At 45.1% G+C, this 17436-nt stretch overlaps 2 protein-coding genes across 2 annotated transcripts in view; one reads left to right on the top strand and one right to left on the bottom strand.

Moving 5' to 3' along the window:
• The first annotated feature begins 2542 nt into the window (after positions 1–2542).
• On the top strand, positions 2543–4833 carry LOC128303198 (U3 small nucleolar RNA-associated protein 4 homolog). The gene is made up of 2 exons (XM_053040066.1): positions 2543–2756; positions 2827–4833. Exons 1-2 carry the CDS (start codon positions 2635–2637, stop codon positions 4763–4765), a joined length of 2061 nt encoding a protein of 686 aa, XP_052896026.1. The 5' UTR covers positions 2543–2634; the 3' UTR covers positions 4766–4833.
• A 1189-nt stretch (positions 4834–6022) lies between these two features.
• LOC128300522 (CYFIP-related Rac1 interactor B) overlaps positions 6023–17436 on the bottom strand; it is a 29645-nt gene continuing 18231 nt past the window's right edge. Inside the window, exons 2-4 of the mRNA XM_053036611.1 lie at positions 9238–9501; positions 8886–9148; positions 6023–8811 (exon numbers count right to left, since the gene is read on the bottom strand). Coding sequence (XP_052892571.1) covers positions 8547–8811; positions 8886–9148; positions 9238–9501 — 792 coding nt within the window. The 3' untranslated portion in view covers positions 6023–8546. The remainder of the gene's footprint in view (positions 8812–8885; positions 9149–9237; positions 9502–17436) is intronic.

Consider the following 17436-nt stretch of genomic DNA (forward strand, 5'->3'; position numbering starts at 1 on the left):
CGCCGCGTACAACTATTCGAAACACAACACACACACAGCTTTCAATATGTCAGATCAGCTATCAACGGTGTTCGAAGACACACACACACACACACACACACACACACACACACACACACACACACACACACACACACACACTTATTCGCTCTACCGTTCTTTAGAAGTATGCGTCTGCCTATATGCGTGCGTGCGTGTGTGTGTGTCTGTGGAAAACGTCAGTGTGCAATTGCATCTTCTTACTACTACGAGAAGTGCGTGATAAAATTATGTTCTTCACTGACAATTCTCTGCTAAATGACATTTTGTCCCCCCGCGACACACTCGCACACTTTGCACAGAGCACCTCATATACGCACCACACACGTATCTGGCGGCCTTCGCTGATGTTTTCTTCGTTTACCCATTCGAACACGGTGTGAAGCAGCATTCTGTCCCTTCGCGTTGGTAGTAGTGCGCGATGAAATGTCACTACATAGTTAAAAACAGGTACCGAAATCCCCCTTCATAAGGGCACAATATTCAATACGCTGATTCCGTGGGTTGGCGCCGCTAATCATTGTCCTTGATAGTATGGGTGAGCGAAAGCGTGTGTATCCATTTTTTTCCTTCACTCTGCCATTCTCTCTCGTTCTTCCCTTTGGCAATAGATTTGTGAGTGCTCTCATTTTGAACCGCTTTTAGAGATTTTTTGTTCCTTGAATCGCGACTGACTTTTGCGAAACATTCTTTGAGATTCTTCTATTGTTGCAACACACCACTACCGATAAGGTGTTATTTTACACATTTGTTCCATCTTTTTTACAGCCATTCTCGCTATTGCTCGCTTCCCATGACACGTATTATTGCAAGAGGCGATGAGAAGAACACACTCACACGAATAACCGTTCAGGGACAGTATGGCCAACCGAAAGGGAGAAAACACCTCCCTGTGCAAGATGTTGGATTTCGACCAACAACGGTCAGCCCCTTCAAGATGCACCGATTTGGTGTGAGATGCGAGAGAGTCGGGCTACCGAACGTCTTATGCTACACGATCGCAGTATGCATACACCGATGATAGAAAGATCCCTTTGTTACTTCCACAAACGTTACGGTACCGATCCTTTTGCCAGTACTGTACCGGGTCAGGGAAAAACTTGTAAGCATATGCGATGGACCTGACAATTTATCGCACATTAATGCAGTGTGTGAGAACAAGTAGCATGAATCAGGGGGGGGGGGGAGGCGAAACAATAAAAGAATGTATGTAAAAATTATAAAAATAGCCACCGTTACCTCCCCTTATGAAAGGTTTTTTTAAATCTCGTGACAATGTGGAAATGTGGAGTTAAATGCGAGCTGGGGAGCTCTCTATCTATCCTCTTTCATCTCACTTTGCGTGCTCAACGAAGACAGCCGCGGAACGGAAAGGCTTTTTCTTCTTTCGTAAAGAATTCATTTGAGATATCACACACCACAAGAAGCCACACTACTGAAAAACTTTTAATATCCTCATCATGAGAAACCAACAAATCAGGAGGGAAAAATAGTAAATACCACACACAGCCACAACGGCATTTTGCACACATAAACACATAAACAAACGTACTGCCCACAAAAAAGCTCACACACTGCTTGCTTGGATTAGTTGCTATGTTGAAGAATTAATTATTTTTTCGAGGAAACCTCTACCAACCAGCACTGTACTGTAGCTGCACCTTGTTGTAGCTTGGCTTATTTCTACCGTTTTATGCGCGGTTTCAACGTAGCACTATGTCTGAATTGAATGTGAATAACTTTTAATGGACTTTCGATTTACACGCTTCCATGTACGTCCGTCCGTGCTCACGCACTCACGCATTTACAGCTTCTGCCAATAGAAAATCTGCTTCGATTGACTTTTCTCAGAGCACAGTGGTCGAGAGAGTCATCAAAATAAAAAAGATTATTTTTAAGAGATGTAACAATTGGCTGAAGATTGGAAAATTGTTTTGAACAGCAGAATAAAGCTTAAATATTAAAAAAACAAACATGTATTGCTAAATAAACCAAGAAATTGTAGTTAAGCAGTAAACAATTGTAGCAGCTTTGACAGCGCTCGTTAACGTGCTACCGTCGTGTGCTAACGAGCGCTCATAGCTAAAAGCCAATCGTAAATAATCTGTTGCGCTTCAACGGTGAGACTTTCCTGAAAAAAATACTCATTTACAAAACTATTTAATAACGCCAATCGTCAGTCCGTTGTTTGTTGAAGGTTGTGTTCGGTGATTGCGAAAAGGTTTGGTCCTTAAAAATATGGTTAACACTTTATACAAGTTGTGTGATTCCGTCGGGAATTGTGCTATTTTGTCTGTCAGAATTGGTAGAACATGTCTTCTGCTTCTTCGTTTGTCGAGGGTTTGCAGGATGCGGCAAAAGGATCCAACTTCCTAGGCCTTCCAGTGCTAATTCGTGACTTTGTTTACATAAATTCTTCTAAAAGTGTAGCCCTACAATTATGGCCATATGTACCGTCAAAACACAACAGAACAATTGTCAACAGAACAAACGTCAGTGCGGCACAACAAATCAGGCTTAAACACAAACACGTGCGCGTTAAACTGTTTCATTTCGTTGGTTGCATGTAGAAATTAAGGTTGAAATTCAAACAAAATGGTTACAGGCGTAGCAGACGTATCGTGCCAACTGCACAACGTGCAGTTCTACAATTTATTGCCACGTGCAATCGTGTGTTCATCGTTCGGCCAGTTACAGAAGAAGCTGGCATTTGCAAGGTAAGTTCCGCATGCTGCTTCGGCCGGTGAATCTTAATGCCAAACGGTGGTTCTGTTTGTTGTGTTGTAGGGACGATGGCTCGATTGAAATTTGGAACATGGCTAATGCCCAGTTCCTGGAAAAGACGATACCCGGTGGCGAAGGAATATCGGTCGAGGGGCTCGCCTGGGCTGGTAAACGACTATTTTCCGTCAGTCTCGCCGGAACACTGATCGAGTGGGACCTTGGGAAGGTACCGTATGCAAAGCAAACGATGTTGGTAACGGGTAATGCGGCCTGGTGCGTAGACGTCAGCAAAGACGAGCGTCTGCTTGCCGTTGGAACCGAGGGAGGCTACATCAATATGTACCGGTTGGATAACGATGAGATCACGTACGAGCGCATTCTAGACAAGCAGGAAGGGCGCATTGTTTGTTGCAATTTCGACTACACGGGAAACTTCCTGGTGACTGGTTCGGCCGATGCCGTGCGCGTTTGGGACGTACGCAACGGGCATGCCGTACACAAGATGACGACGGGTCGCTCAAACCGCAAACAGGAGACAACCGTGTGGGCGGTGTTGGTGCTGAAGGATTTCACCATCGTGTCGGTCGATTCGCGCGGCAAGCTGGTAGTATACGACGGGCAGCTTGGAACCGTGCTGGAACAGCACACCGTGTCAACGGGCGATCTGTTTTGTCTGACCCAGAATGAGGAAAGCAACGAGATCTTTGTCGCTGGCGTTGAACCTACGATTCGTGTGTTTGAACGTTTGAAAATGAAGGACGACAGTGGGGATAAAATGTTCGTGCGAGCTTACCAACGGCGAGGCCACACGCACGACATCAAAACGCTGTCCCACTACCGACAATATCTGTTTTCGGGCGGGCTCGATGGATCGCTTATTGTTACGGGTTCGCACATTTCCATGCTGAATGTTCACTATCCGTTGCTACCTTCGCCGGCTTCCATGTTGGCCACCGACAGTCGATTGGTGTTGTTGAAGTACGTCAACTATTTGGAAGTTTGGACGCTGGCACCGCCCAACAAGCCAGCGCAGGGCGGGATCAAGGTGTTACAGATTCGTAGCAAAAATGACGAACACATTCTCTGTGCGGCGATCTCTCCTAACGGGCGATGGATCGTTTATTCCACCGAGCACAATGTTCGACTGTTCCGGTATGATTACAACAGCAAGGAACCAGCCAACTCGCAGCTGCTGCGCGTAGCAAACACCCCCGAGCATTTAGCGGTTTGCTATCGGGTGGACTTTACGCACGACTCCAATGGACTGTTCGTGTACGATCGAACCGGTGGCGATGGTACCATCCACTACTTCAGCTGTACGGTCGATGAAAATGAAGAGTGGGATCACAAGCAATCCATCGATGCAGGACGTTGGCTGTCGGAGACGGTGCATCTATCGGCCGTATCGAACTGCAACCGCTATCTGGTGTGTGCCGATGTGGCTAGTTCAATCGTAGTGTTCGAGCGTACGGACAACACCACCAAGTGGAAACGTTCGATTTCGCTGCCCCGCTACAAACTACCACCGACGGCCATTGCCATCCAACCGGGCCGGACGCGGCTCGCCGTGGCATTTTCCGACCACAAACTGTTTGTGTACGATTTCGATGAGTTTGCGTTCGTGTTTTCGACCTATCTTAGTTTACCAGCCGCCACCTGTCCGGTAAGTGGGATTGCGTTCGATCCACGCCACGAATCGGCGATGGTACTGCAGAATGGTTCAAAAATAGTGTCGCTAAGATTTGGTCCCGATATAGAGGAAGAACTGCAGCAACAGGAGGCATGCAACCGGGTCAAGAAACAGCGACCAATCGAAAACGGTACGTCGAATGGTGAGGGAAGTTTAACGAAATGCAAACTGCGCTTAGTACTGGACGCACCCCGGCTGGTTTCAATCGGGTGGCTGGACACGAATGAGCTGGTGGCGACGCAAGCGAATGCACTTTCGATGGTTGAACACTTACCGGCACCGTTCCGCAAGAAGTTATTCGGAAAGATGTAAATGTCGTTGTTATTTCAATGTAGACCAGTAAAATACAATCCTATTAAACGATAACAGAGAACGGGTTTTTGTTATACAAAATCTCTCTGTCTCTCTAATGCAAGAGTACGTAATTGTTTAGATTGTTTGGAATTTTTGGTTTATTCTCTCCTCATCACCATTTCTAACGCGTCCGCCCGGGTTGCTGCGTTTGATTCCTCTCTCACATCCACACATGTTTTCACTCACATTCAATCACCTCAACTCACTCTGCTCCATTCGCGCTACATCATTTCATCCATCCATCATCATTCGTTTTTTTTTTCAGTTTCATTGCGTACCGAGTTTCCGGTACACAATTTCATGATTAATCTCTTCTGCCGGATTGTTCTTATTGTTCATTTTTGTTATCTCGTTTGAATTAGTATTGTTTCCCCTTCGCTTCACTATGTTTTGTTTTCTTGCTTTGATGTATGTTTGTTTGATGGTTCTACTTTCTCGTTTAGTAACTGTTTTCGATGCAGTTTGGTTTCCACTTTGTATGCACTTTATAGCTGTAAGCTTCTGTATATGTTGTCTCTGCCCTGCTAGCCCTTATTTTCCTCTTGATTATTCATAGCATTTGCCACAATAAGTTTGAATTTCATTCTGTTACCTGTTCGCTTTTTTTACAATAGTTTATCTACCTTCCGTACTAAATGGTATGTGGTAAAGTTATTTTCATATACTGTGTGTGCTTTTATACTTGTTACAAACAAGTTTCGCACCACAACGTTTTCTGCATTCGTCTGCTTTCGCCGTACGCATTACTGAGCCGTTTTCGAGTGTCTGTTTATTTGTTTGCTTAATTTCGTTGCATAACGATAACAATACGAAGTAGGAAATCAATCAATTTATGTGGGAAAGTTCTTTTTTACTGGAACAAATGTTTTACCAGACCGTGTTTGCTGTTGTAAAACTGATCAGGAACTCTTTTGCGTGGTACGAATCTCATGCGTAATTGGATTAAGTTCGAATAATTTCATGCGTGAATGATTTTCTACATCGGAATTAGCTACCACACCGTGTGTTTTGTTTTTCTTTAAATAGAAGCCACATTAAACCGTAGAGATATTACATAAAGGCATTCGCATCCGGTCGTTTCTTAACTAACGCAGTCTTCTCTAGAATTCGTGTTTACTATCCAATGGAGTTTGAAATGACAAAAAGGGGAACGCAGAGTTCGCGATAGATTACTTTTTTTTGTTTAATTCGTGGCATTTTTTGTTTCAGGAACAGTCAGGGACGTCAACATGCTTTATATTGCACCCGATTTAACTATCTTTTCATGAGAAATTACCAATCTGGTTGTACTCGGGGTCCTCCGCTTGCGTCTTCATCCAGCCGATCTGTTACAAATTATAACTGTTGGCAACACCATACACACTCAAGAGCTCAATTGTTCTCATTTAGTAAAAGCTAAGTTATAATTTTGGTTCGAATCAGCTACCGGGTTGATTCAAATTTTGCTAAATTTAGTACTTTTTTCTGATCGATTAACAATGGACAAAACGCGACTTTCGAGTCGCTTGTACAAACAATGCTAGAATAAACAAAAATATTAGCTACAAATGAAATCGTGAAAAACTAATGAAAACACGTTATGTTAACGCATAAGTAGTTTCGTTTGTCGCTAGAGTTTGTTCCGTTAACGGTTTCTTTTACGATTTGCGCATACGATTTGTGCTTTTTTACTATCTCCCATTATCTGTTTACATCTTGTTACTTGTGTGTGATTTTTTTTTTTCATTTTTCCATCCTTTCTTATGCTAAATTTTCAAAGTTTACGGTAACAACGTTTTCTATAACGTTTTCTGTGTTGCAATAATTTCGATTTCCTTAGGTGTCTTGTTAAAACGGTATGTTTTTTTTCTCAATGCCGTTTGTAAAATAGTAGAACACATCTGAATCCGTGGTAGCAGCAGTGTAGAGTAGTAATCGTTTTGATACTTTTCGTATTCCGTTTGTGTGGATGTAAAACATAACCCCGTTGTAAATCCAGTAACATGATAATACAGGAGAGGAACCCATTTTGTTGTAAGCGATGTTAACGGGAGGAATTAGTGTTAAAGCTGTTGGCGCGTTCGATGATCGCCACAATTCCCTTTCCGGATGCAAAGTTCCTTCGCTGAACTTGTCGGGGGGAAGTATACTACTTTATAAACGATGTGTAACCGAGTTTGATACTAATTTAGTTTTAGACTTTAACTAATGCTTAACACAACACATTGCGCGTTCGATTCCGGCGTTACCTCAAGTCCCGTGAAGGGAACGGAACGAAGATTAATACCGCGCATGTTTGTTTTTGTTTTTGGTTTTAAAAATCAGACCATATTTGGTTGAAATTACGCGTCTATATATCCTTACCATACAACGTGATGCTCTTGTGTTTTAACCAATCAACGTTGTAGAATACATTTTGTGCTAACAAATTTTGTTCGGTGCACTAAATCATGCGGTGTAAAACAAAGTGTTTGTGTTATCGGTTGGTAGTAGTAGTCGTTTGTCAATTATCGAACCTAAATCAGCTCGTCAGCGTGTCCCACACATATTTCATTCATGCGCGTGCACTAAATAAATGTCCTAGAATCCACTCGCTCGCTAGGTTGCAGTGTCTAGCTAGCCTTCAGCGCAGAACTGTTCGGCACTAGGTACGAAGCAGCGGTTGGCGCCTCGCCGGAACTAGCTGGTTTCTCACTTCCGTTTTGTTTTCTTATCACACGTTACATATTTATTTATTTGTTGCTATCTTCACCCACATTCTGCTATCCGTTTCTACCTTCCACAAACACACCATTCTGCAAACGCTCTGCCATTTATCATACATATACAATTTATAAAGGTGCGTCGCTATTAAATGGGTTCTGATTTCTTTAATTGCTTTATCCAAGATATATACTTAAATGCCTAGCTGATAGATATTTTTATACGTTTGTTCGTGTTTTAAATTACTAAAAAGAAAATCTTTGTTTCACTTTCTGCACGCCCTTCCTTCGTTACCCTCTGGCCTCCAGCTTTACGTACTGTTGAGGCAATAGAGATAAAAGGCAAACAGAGAGACTGCAAAACAAAACCATATCTAATATTCTTCAACTCCTACTTCCGCGAGTTCTCCTTTGCGTAGAACAGTGATAACGTATGGAATAAGCTAATGTTTTTTGTTGTTGTTCTTAAGCTACAATGCAGTGAATCAAAACTAAAACAAATCTAAAGACGTCAACAAACAGAATCAATAAGCACAAAAACAGCTTTTAATACATATGTAAAATAAAGAAAAAAAAACAATGCTAAAGTAGAAAGTAAAATTAAGCTTTTGTTTCAAGAAGAGTTGGAATTCCAATAGTTTGGAGATTGGAGAAGAGGAACAATACGTGAAACTATAAGTAGATTGTTCTAGGCGTGTGCATTTGAAGTTTTTGTATAAAGTCATTTCTGACCTGATAGCCTGTGCCGTCATGAAAAAAGTGTATATTTATGTGTAATATAGTGGTAAATTATTTGTAATTCGACTGTGTACCCACGACAACGCCGAATTGGCAAAATAGAAGCCATTTTCTCATCCCCGCACAACAACAAAAGCACTTGCACGTTTGTCTAACGTTTCTGTTCTGTTCACGAGCCTGCCTGTGATACACGTTTCCTAACCGTTCTTCGCTAAATGGTTAAACGTAGATCCGTAGATAATAGTAGCGATTTAGCAATAGTACGTGCTATGGGATGTGGTTGTGGTGGTGGTTGGTATCTGCCAAAGGGACATCCCGCTTTAGGCAGCGAGCAGATTTCGAATGTTTTTCGGCGTGTTGTCCTCGTTCAGGTGTTTCGTTGTGTAGCGGAGCGCATTCAGCAAGGGTTCCGCCTTAACGGCCGGTTGTGCCTGTAGCAACCGCACGCAACCCTTAACGTCTACGTGAGCGCCACGTGCGAACGCACCAACCGGATGGACGTGATCGTACAGTATCACCAGTCCGACCATTACTCGCAGCAGCAGAAGATGTGTTTCTTCCCGCTCGATTTGTGCCAATAGTTTACTGCAAACAATAGAGGATATAAATAAGGAAAACATATACAAATTTATAGGCAGCTGCACAAACTCCTAACTTACGGATTTTCCAGCATCCGCAGACAAACTTTCGCCATCGTGCCAAGCGTTTCGGTTGTGTTATCAACGTTGTCGGAGTTATCCTGCACGAACTTAGAGGTCGCTTCGCTGAGCACCTTGAGCATAGGGGTTGCATGTGCGTAGAACAGCGACATTCGGTTCGCCAGCTCCGTACTGATGATCATCTCGTTCGTCTGGTCTAGCCGCTGCCGGCTGGCGATGCGTCTATAGTAACTGAAATCGTTCTGGATTGCCGGTGTTTTCATCTAAAAGCAAACAAAAAAAACCACAACATAGTAATTGTAAGATCGTTTGCCAGGAAACCGAACCCATCTGACCCGGACAAGCGGTTTACCTTGTACTCGTCAAACTTTAGCACAAACTCCAATATCTCGGCCAGCTGTTTTACCAGTGCTTGCTGGGTTTCCAAGTGCTGTGTTGGGTTGAGCCGACCACCCACCAGCTGTCCCAGCAGCTTCGGTACGATCCGTTCCAGCTCGAGGGAGTGTTCGTAGCAGCGCTTCAGCTTCTCCACCAGCGGTATCACAATGTTCCACGCCTTTTCTTGACATTCCGGCGAGGGATCGGCAATTGCTTCCCGGATTTCCTTACCGGCACCCTAGAAAAGAAAAAAAAACATTAGTAGTGAGTTGAACTGAGACGAGAACAAGGAAAAATGTTGGATTTTTTAATACGCGACATCCACGCACGCTACTTCTGAGGTATTTCTCGTGATTTTTGCATTTGCGTGTGGAACAGAAACAACTTTCCATACAAGGTTACGTTACGGCGACGCCAAACGGGGTGGCGTGATAGTAATGATCAAACAGAAACCGAATCGGAATGCCGTACGATCACCGCAAGAAGCTTCGGCGGCGCCCACTAGCTAGTTGTTTTTGGAAATACAATTATTATCTTTTAAGTGTTTCCCATATAAATCTGAAGTTAGATTTAGTGGAATTGCTATACCCGATCGAAGCAATGGTGATCGAGAACATTATGGGAGAAAAAGCATCAATTAAAATCTGACTCAACGAAAAATCCAAAGTCTACCAACGCAACAAATCTGTTTCTTGTCCTCTCTGGCCGACAACCCCCTTCAACCGTTCATCGCCATTTGGCGGACACGGGGTAATCCGGTCCGTTGTTCGATTACTTCCCTTTAAAAGGTAATGATGTCGTTCTCGCTACAGACGAGCAAAGCGCCATCAATCCTTACGGTGCCCCCCCCCACCCCACCCAGCGGTTTATGCTGTTCTCCAACATTAGTTTGTGTCCAAAAACGAAGAGAGTCCGCCCATTCATCTTCCATATGGGGCCTTTCGGGGGTTGAGACAGCTGTGTGGGCAGTTTGGTCCAAAAATGTTGAAATCGATCGCCCGTGTGAAATGAAATGATCAATACAAAAGCTGAGTGCATTCACGCACCCCGGAGGCTCCACGCTCGGAGTTGCCCACTAACCTTGACTTTAATCGTTTCGCTACACCCCGTCCCCCCGTCCTACAACACACAAACCGCACGGACTGAGATTGTAACGCTTATCATTCCTTGCTGGCACCGCCTGGCTCGCGTTTGCGCTCGTTGAGTTCACTAAAGTCCGGATAGTTTGCCGCTTGTTGCAGCTTGGATCAACATATCACCCTTGTCGTGTCTATCATCAGCCGGCCGCCTGTGTGACAGGGCTGTCGAATCGCCACAACACTCTCAGCCGATCCACCATCACCACCACCACATGCTAGCTGGCCTTATGTTTTCGCGGACGTTTCCAGCGTACATCGTTTCCCCATTTCACACTGCAGACATCCGGTGTGACCTGAGGGGGGCCACGGGCATCGGGTGGCACAGCGTGTGTGTGGTAGATTGACGAGCCAATGCCTTTTTCGGGGACAGATAACGCTGCTATTTCCGACGCAACGGAGTGTAAGTAAGCTGTTGCTGCTGTAGTACGTCTATCATGTCACGATTTAAACCCTTGAAAGGGGCTTTGCAGTGGTGCCAAAAGGAACACGGAACACCAAAAACGACCCAGGCGCATTGAAGGGTTAATAGTAAAATCAAAAACACACGTACAATTGGTACCAAATAGCAAAAGCATTGCTACCGCACACCACTCACTTCAAAACAGACGATAGAGTTTGTTTTCCGCTACCGTCCTAATGCTGGCGCGCATAAATTATCGCGCCACCACCGTGAGCGCACGACGCGAATGATTGGCTGCGGTGGCTGGCTAGGTGCGTTTTGTTTACGGACACGGGCAACACAACACGGCAGCAGAGGCCGTCCGATGAGGAGGAGGCAGACCGGATGAATCATTTGATTTTTTTTGCTGCTTCTTGATTATTCTCTATCCACGCGTCGAAGATAGTGATGATGAGAGATGTTTGCTCAGTCAAATTGTCGATAGATTGGAGTGTTTATGCATCATAAACTCCAGCAAAAATTAAACATTTGCTATTTCACGGTATAGCGCAATACATTAGCGGATGATCTTTCCGCATACGCGATCGGGTTTAATGTCGATCAATCGATCTGTCTTGCCCATACAATTAAAGAAAGCCAATGATTGATCATTGCAACACGATTGGAGAGAGGTGAGCGCATCATTAAAACGTGGGTTTTTAAATTTGTTCACAAACCATTTTGAAAATGGCCCTGTCGTCGTCAACGCGATTTAAACGCGTCCCTCCCTTCACCTGGTCGTAGTAGACTGGGATGCTTTCGCTCGAGGCAAACCATTTACCCGTCTTGTGGCGTGACGTTTGTGTCAGGAGAGCAGCACTTTACAGCACTGGGACAGAAGAGGGGTGGTCTCGTCCTCCACACACACACCAAAAAAACCTAGAAGTTCATCGTTCCGTTTGGCACCTTTAGGGGGGAAAAGGCAACAAAAAAGGGGATTCTTGGGCTGTAAAATGCTTTAACGTCTGAAGTTGTCGCATTTCCTTCGTTTGCTCACTCAAGATGTGGTGCAATCAACCGGTTAATAAGGCCACCACAATCTGCTGTCACCTGTGTGCGGTTGGGATGCGCTGGCGGGGACGATGAGAAGAACAGCGCCGTTTATTTCTTCTTAATTTTATTTTGGATGAAAATTAACGAGCTCTGGCTGCAGGAAATTTCGTACGGTGTTCGAGTGTTGTCGCGCTTTGCAAACAGCCGGCGAGAAAAGGAGGGGGGCGGTAATGGAAAAATTTCACAGTAATTCACACTAAATTAATGAAATAATGATGGCGTTGAAGTAGCAATGGTTAGAATTACATCCTTCACGTTGCTTGAGAGCGTTGAAATAAGCGTGACGTGATGGATTTAAGGTAGACAGGACCCCCGTTACTCTTACGTCTGGAAGGAATGGAAAGCTTTAGCTTTGAAATAATAACGCTCTGCAATGCTATGCTGGAGAATTCCTCTGGAGCTCGCATTCCAATTTTTTCGTACCGAATCCGAATACGGTGGTGAATAAAGAATTTCATTCATCATTTTGTTTTTGTTCGCAAGTTGTGTCTCTTGGCAGAGCTGCTAACACAGTCAGACACACGGTACATCGCAGAAAGTGACGATTCGACAACTTGCAACCACTCCGTGACTATCCCCGTGTCTCGAGACGGGACTCCACTATCAACAGTCTCCCGCATGGTGTCCGGAATCGGTGTAGTTTTGCTCATTCAGAACACTCTGGTTCGCGCTCCATCGTTACGAATTTCCCGCATTTTCCGGCCAGGTGTTCTCCCTTTGCCAGGCAATGCAGAATGAGTCCACCAAGAGGTTATTGACGCTTTACTAAATAATGAGACTCCCCCAAACGAGGGATAAAAAGGAAACTCGCATCTCGCGTGTTAAATGCACACGGGTGATACATCATTGCGTATCTTGGGACTTCAAAAAACACGGGGCACCTTCCATCCATATCCAGCAACATTTCATTCACTAAGGGGTGGAAACACCCCCAGTGTCCTTAATGTCCGCGTGTAGCTGGTACAGCACCAGCAGGAACGCATCCCGGTTGTAAAGTACTCTTTAACGGTGGATGGGGCTTTTTTTGCGTGTCCCTTGTAAACGTTAAAATAGGACACGGTATGATGTGCCTCCTGTTGGATCTCTGACGATAACGTTGTCATCTCGCGGACGTGTCCATCCACCCGCGTTCTGCGCGTTTTTATCGCACACCGAAACCCCCGAGTGCCGAATGCTTCCTAACAAATGAATCCTCAGGCGGTTGTTAAACAAATGCTTTTCTATCGTCAGGTTGAATAAAGGTGTAACGCCGGTAGCGACGTTTAAGCCAAAAAAAAGCACCACCAGAAAGGGGGCTGTTGAGATTCTAAATTCTTCTCTTATCGCTTCGCCTGTTTCATTTTAACTGTAAACTGGTTTAGTTTGCCGTACTCGCCTCTTCCCCACGCGATAAGAATGGCGGTAGCAAAAAAAATAAATCTAGCCACGCCTGAATCGGCCGTGGAAAGCGTTGCTCCTATCTAACGCGGTTTTATTCATCATCTTTTGCTGCGCGTCCCATTTTATCGCACGTTTCCATCTAGTCCGCGAGTGTTGCCGAACGATTCACAGAACAAATGGTTCGGGTGTGGGTCGGTCAGTGGCAGTAGCATAACTATCTTCCCCACGTGCCGGTTGGCTGACTTCGGTGTGTTGTGTGGTTTGATTTTCTGCGCTGGTATCGAACCGACTTTTCCCGATTGCATGCTACGAAGAAATTAAGCTACAAGGTAGAAGCAAACAAAAAAATCACATCACATTTAAACGGTTCTATCCAAACCGATTCGATAAGGCGTTATGCCCGCCAATGTTACCGCCACGATCGTGTCGGGCAACGATTGATAAATAGGTTCTGCAGCACTAGACACCCCACACACGGGGTGGTAACACACCCGGGTGCAGCAGCAAACGCGTTGAGTTCTTCCCCGTTCAGTCGATTGATTCCTTCGCCACGCGTGGTGCGGAACCAGGAAACGATCGACGACCAACCGAACGGAACCACGTGTAGCGGGGAGTGCAATGTTGCTGCCTTTTTTTTTCATTCTTCTGCCATACCTCCCCCCTCCCATGCGCGCCTCATATCACCTGTTTACGCTTCACGTACTTCCCTGTTGTGGGCCTGTCCTGGTGCGCGCCCGCACCGTCTAGCAGGGGGACCGGCCGTCTCGTACGTAATCGGATTAGGTAAATTGTTTATGCGATACCGTTCGATGATTTGAGCCCGGCTCAGCGAAAACTTGCCACTCCGCACACAAGGCTTGCCTTCTTTGGGGGGCTGCTGCTAATTACCTTAGCGAAACGAATTGCCCATGCAAAACGATACTCTCTCCCCACCCACAATAAAGCAGGCCCCCGTAGGCGTATGAGAAAGGGGGTTTCTTGTCCAAGTTCTTCTTCTGGTGTCTGTGTGCATAGTGGGAGCATGCTACATTATGTATAACCTAAACTGCTTCATTACTTTTCTGATTTGTTATCCAATCGTTGGCCATAAACTTCAAGTATGAATTAATTCTATTCTCTTGCCTTCCGTGCCTTCCTTCCGCAAGGCTTGCGCGTTACTAAATTATTAGCAGTATTATCTTTTCTATGTTAAGTGCTGATTGGCAATCCGGCACTTGTAACATAAATCACCATACGGTACCGCGCGGGAACTCAAGAGCCATCAAAAATCTTACATCGCATAATTATGCCACAAAGTTTGTCATTCTGCCAAAAACATCATCACGCACACGCCCGCCGCCCTGTCACTGACATCTTTAAATTCCTCAATTAAAAACCGTCGTGTCGGCGAAGGGCTAATGTTTGGCTAGCGCTTCCTCGATGCGATTAAATCACACAACGGGCATGTGTGTATTAATAAATCCTATTATCTGCTAGACACGAACGCTGAATAGCGAAGCATCACTAGGTCTGCCAGACACGTGGCCATAGTTTTTCGTTTCGTCTGTTTGGTGAAAGATAAGACGGCATGGCGAGGCGAGCTCGGCTGCGAATGAATTTCGCGTCCCCATCTGCGCTCTGGCAACACACAAGCATTGTGTAGAGGGCAAATGATTGTATTCCGCACACGGCTCGAACGATGTGGCGCTCCTCAGATTTCGTATCGTATCGTCCTCTTCCTTACTCGTTTCTTCGGATGATGTACACCGTTCCCCATTAGTAGCGGTGGGGGGGTAGCATAGAATGCAATAAGGTGCAATAAGAATCACTGCAAAATTGGTACACATTAATGATGTTCACGTCAGCGAAATGGTTCGGGTAGTGCAAAACGGGACCAACGTACAGCGGGCAGGATACATAATTAATTATTTAATCAAAATGCATAGGCCGCATCCACGCGGTGGAGAGTAGGTACTGCGTACTGCACTTTCATGCATGTCAGCATGACAGCGAAAGAAATGGCAAAGCAGGGAACGGATTCCGAGCCGCTGATGAGTATGCAGTCGAGCATGAAAATAAATCAGCACCGCATGGAGGCGTTCGTTGCACTTCAAAGTGGTGCAAATAAAAAACGACTAAGAACGACTTCGGCAGAACATCATCGTGAGGTGTGGACCTAGTAAGAGGTGTTGTTCTTGCCTCCAGATCAACGTAAGGACTGGCGGGAAATGGAGGATAACTGTATTCCGTTGCTACAACGGCAGCACATTCCACCGAAGCGTGTTGATTGATTGATTGGTCAGAAAATCAATTGAATGCCTGAGCGAGATTTGTGTGCGATGGTGAGATGAGATGGTGTTGAACAGATTCGTGCCATGGCTTCTGATCTTACGCTGCCTCTTCCTGCTGGCAGATAAATTAAAACTCAAACGATAGTAGCAAATGCTCGATCACAAATCAAACTGACATACGGGAGTGGACATGAGACAGCTGTTTCGCTTGAGGATGAAGTATGCTAGCGAGGTGCTGAGGGTGATTACTAACCACCGTTTACCACCTGGATGCGAGTTTAATAGCGCTTGATTTATATTTAGCTCGTACAATCATCTTTGGCGCTAGTAACACTGAGTTCTTTTTCAATATCTGCAAGTTATTTTTGCATTGGTATAGGCTTAGTAAATAAGTTATTCTTTTAGGAATTTCCACAGTGAAATATTCATCTCGCATCGTTAAGATCCTTCAAGAAGTGACTATTGAAAGGATTATATTACCTAGCTATTACTACTAATAGGCTAACAGAAAGTTGGGTGAATGCAATAGTATCGAATAGCGCCTCGAGACATGAACTGCCATTCTGCTAATGTGCTCATTTCTTTGCCGGGCATTATATCACACAGCAAAAGAGTTAAAACCCACCAATCCAATCGGATGACAGTTTGCACCTGATGGAGCAACCGCCGACAACCTTTAATGGGTTTGACGACGATGGGGGATCATCCTACAGTCTTGTGCTTTCAGGAACGTAACAAGGTGCCAAGATGCCTGCAGCACAATGACATACGACAACCGCCGCCGCCGGTGGAGAGGCTTGATGCATCATCGACTGTTCTACATCTCGTTTTCCAGCAACGCCCTCCGTTTTCAGATGGTGTCAGCAGCCGTTGTGGGATTGATGCCGTTGACACAACAAATTGGTGCGAGAGATTGGTCGCAGATTGCGTTATCGTACAGCAGCTCTTCCATTGCCATGCTAGCACACGGTGTTGTACGGCACCACAAACTCCACCAGCACACGGAGTCAGATCAGCGGGAGCGCAGATTAGCCGAACAGACCAGGTCGGGTTTATGAAAATGACCTTGTGCCCGTGTTCGGTTTGCCGCTTTGTGTGCCAAATTGTACACCCGCGAATTGTACTTCATATCGTTGCAAGGCGTTGATGATGAGGATAATTTGTTCGCTCTGCTCTTCGCGAAGAGACAATGACGCACAACCCACCGTCAACTGCACAACCGCCGTTGAATGGCGCACTTTTGTAGAGAATGCCATTCACTACCATGGGGGTTGTCATTTTGGGCACATCTGTAGTCTGGTTTTATGCATGCATGCCTCTTGCCTTTCCTGCTTATTACAACATCTTGTCAGTGTGGTGCTCCAACTTACCTAAAAAGAAAGGAGTGAGAATACAAAAGGGGAAAGATTAAAACAAGATCATTCTTATAAGGCACCAACTAGGTCAGCACCCGTCTAGCACGGAAAAGGGGCAAAATGTCTGTGGAACAAGGCGAACATTCGCTGAGCAAAAGTGTAAAGTTTACATTATAGATAAGACAACTTCCCTCTCGCATGCTGCAAAACGGCGTTGATGATGTGCCAAGAATTAGTGAACAAATATCGAAACAGTCTGTTATCGATTGCTAGCAAACAAAAAACAAATGTTGCTTTACTTTCCGTTTCTTTGCACTGTTCACCGTCAGTGCAATTGTGCAAAAAGTGGAGTTGTTGGGGGAAAAACTCCGACGGTTGCATTTACCCCAAACCGTTGTGTGCATAGCGAAGAAAATGCATTTGACACTACGACACAAGACGATCACAAACGTTTGGTGTAATTCCTTGGAGAGAGCTTCCGCCCACGAATGGTGCAAGCGGTGTCTATTCATGTGAGAAAATATCGGAACACTGGTC

This window comes from Anopheles moucheti, chromosome 3, assembly GCF_943734755.1.
Source record: "Anopheles moucheti chromosome 3, idAnoMoucSN_F20_07, whole genome shotgun sequence".
NCBI classification, from domain to species: domain Eukaryota; kingdom Metazoa; phylum Arthropoda; class Insecta; order Diptera; family Culicidae; genus Anopheles; species Anopheles moucheti.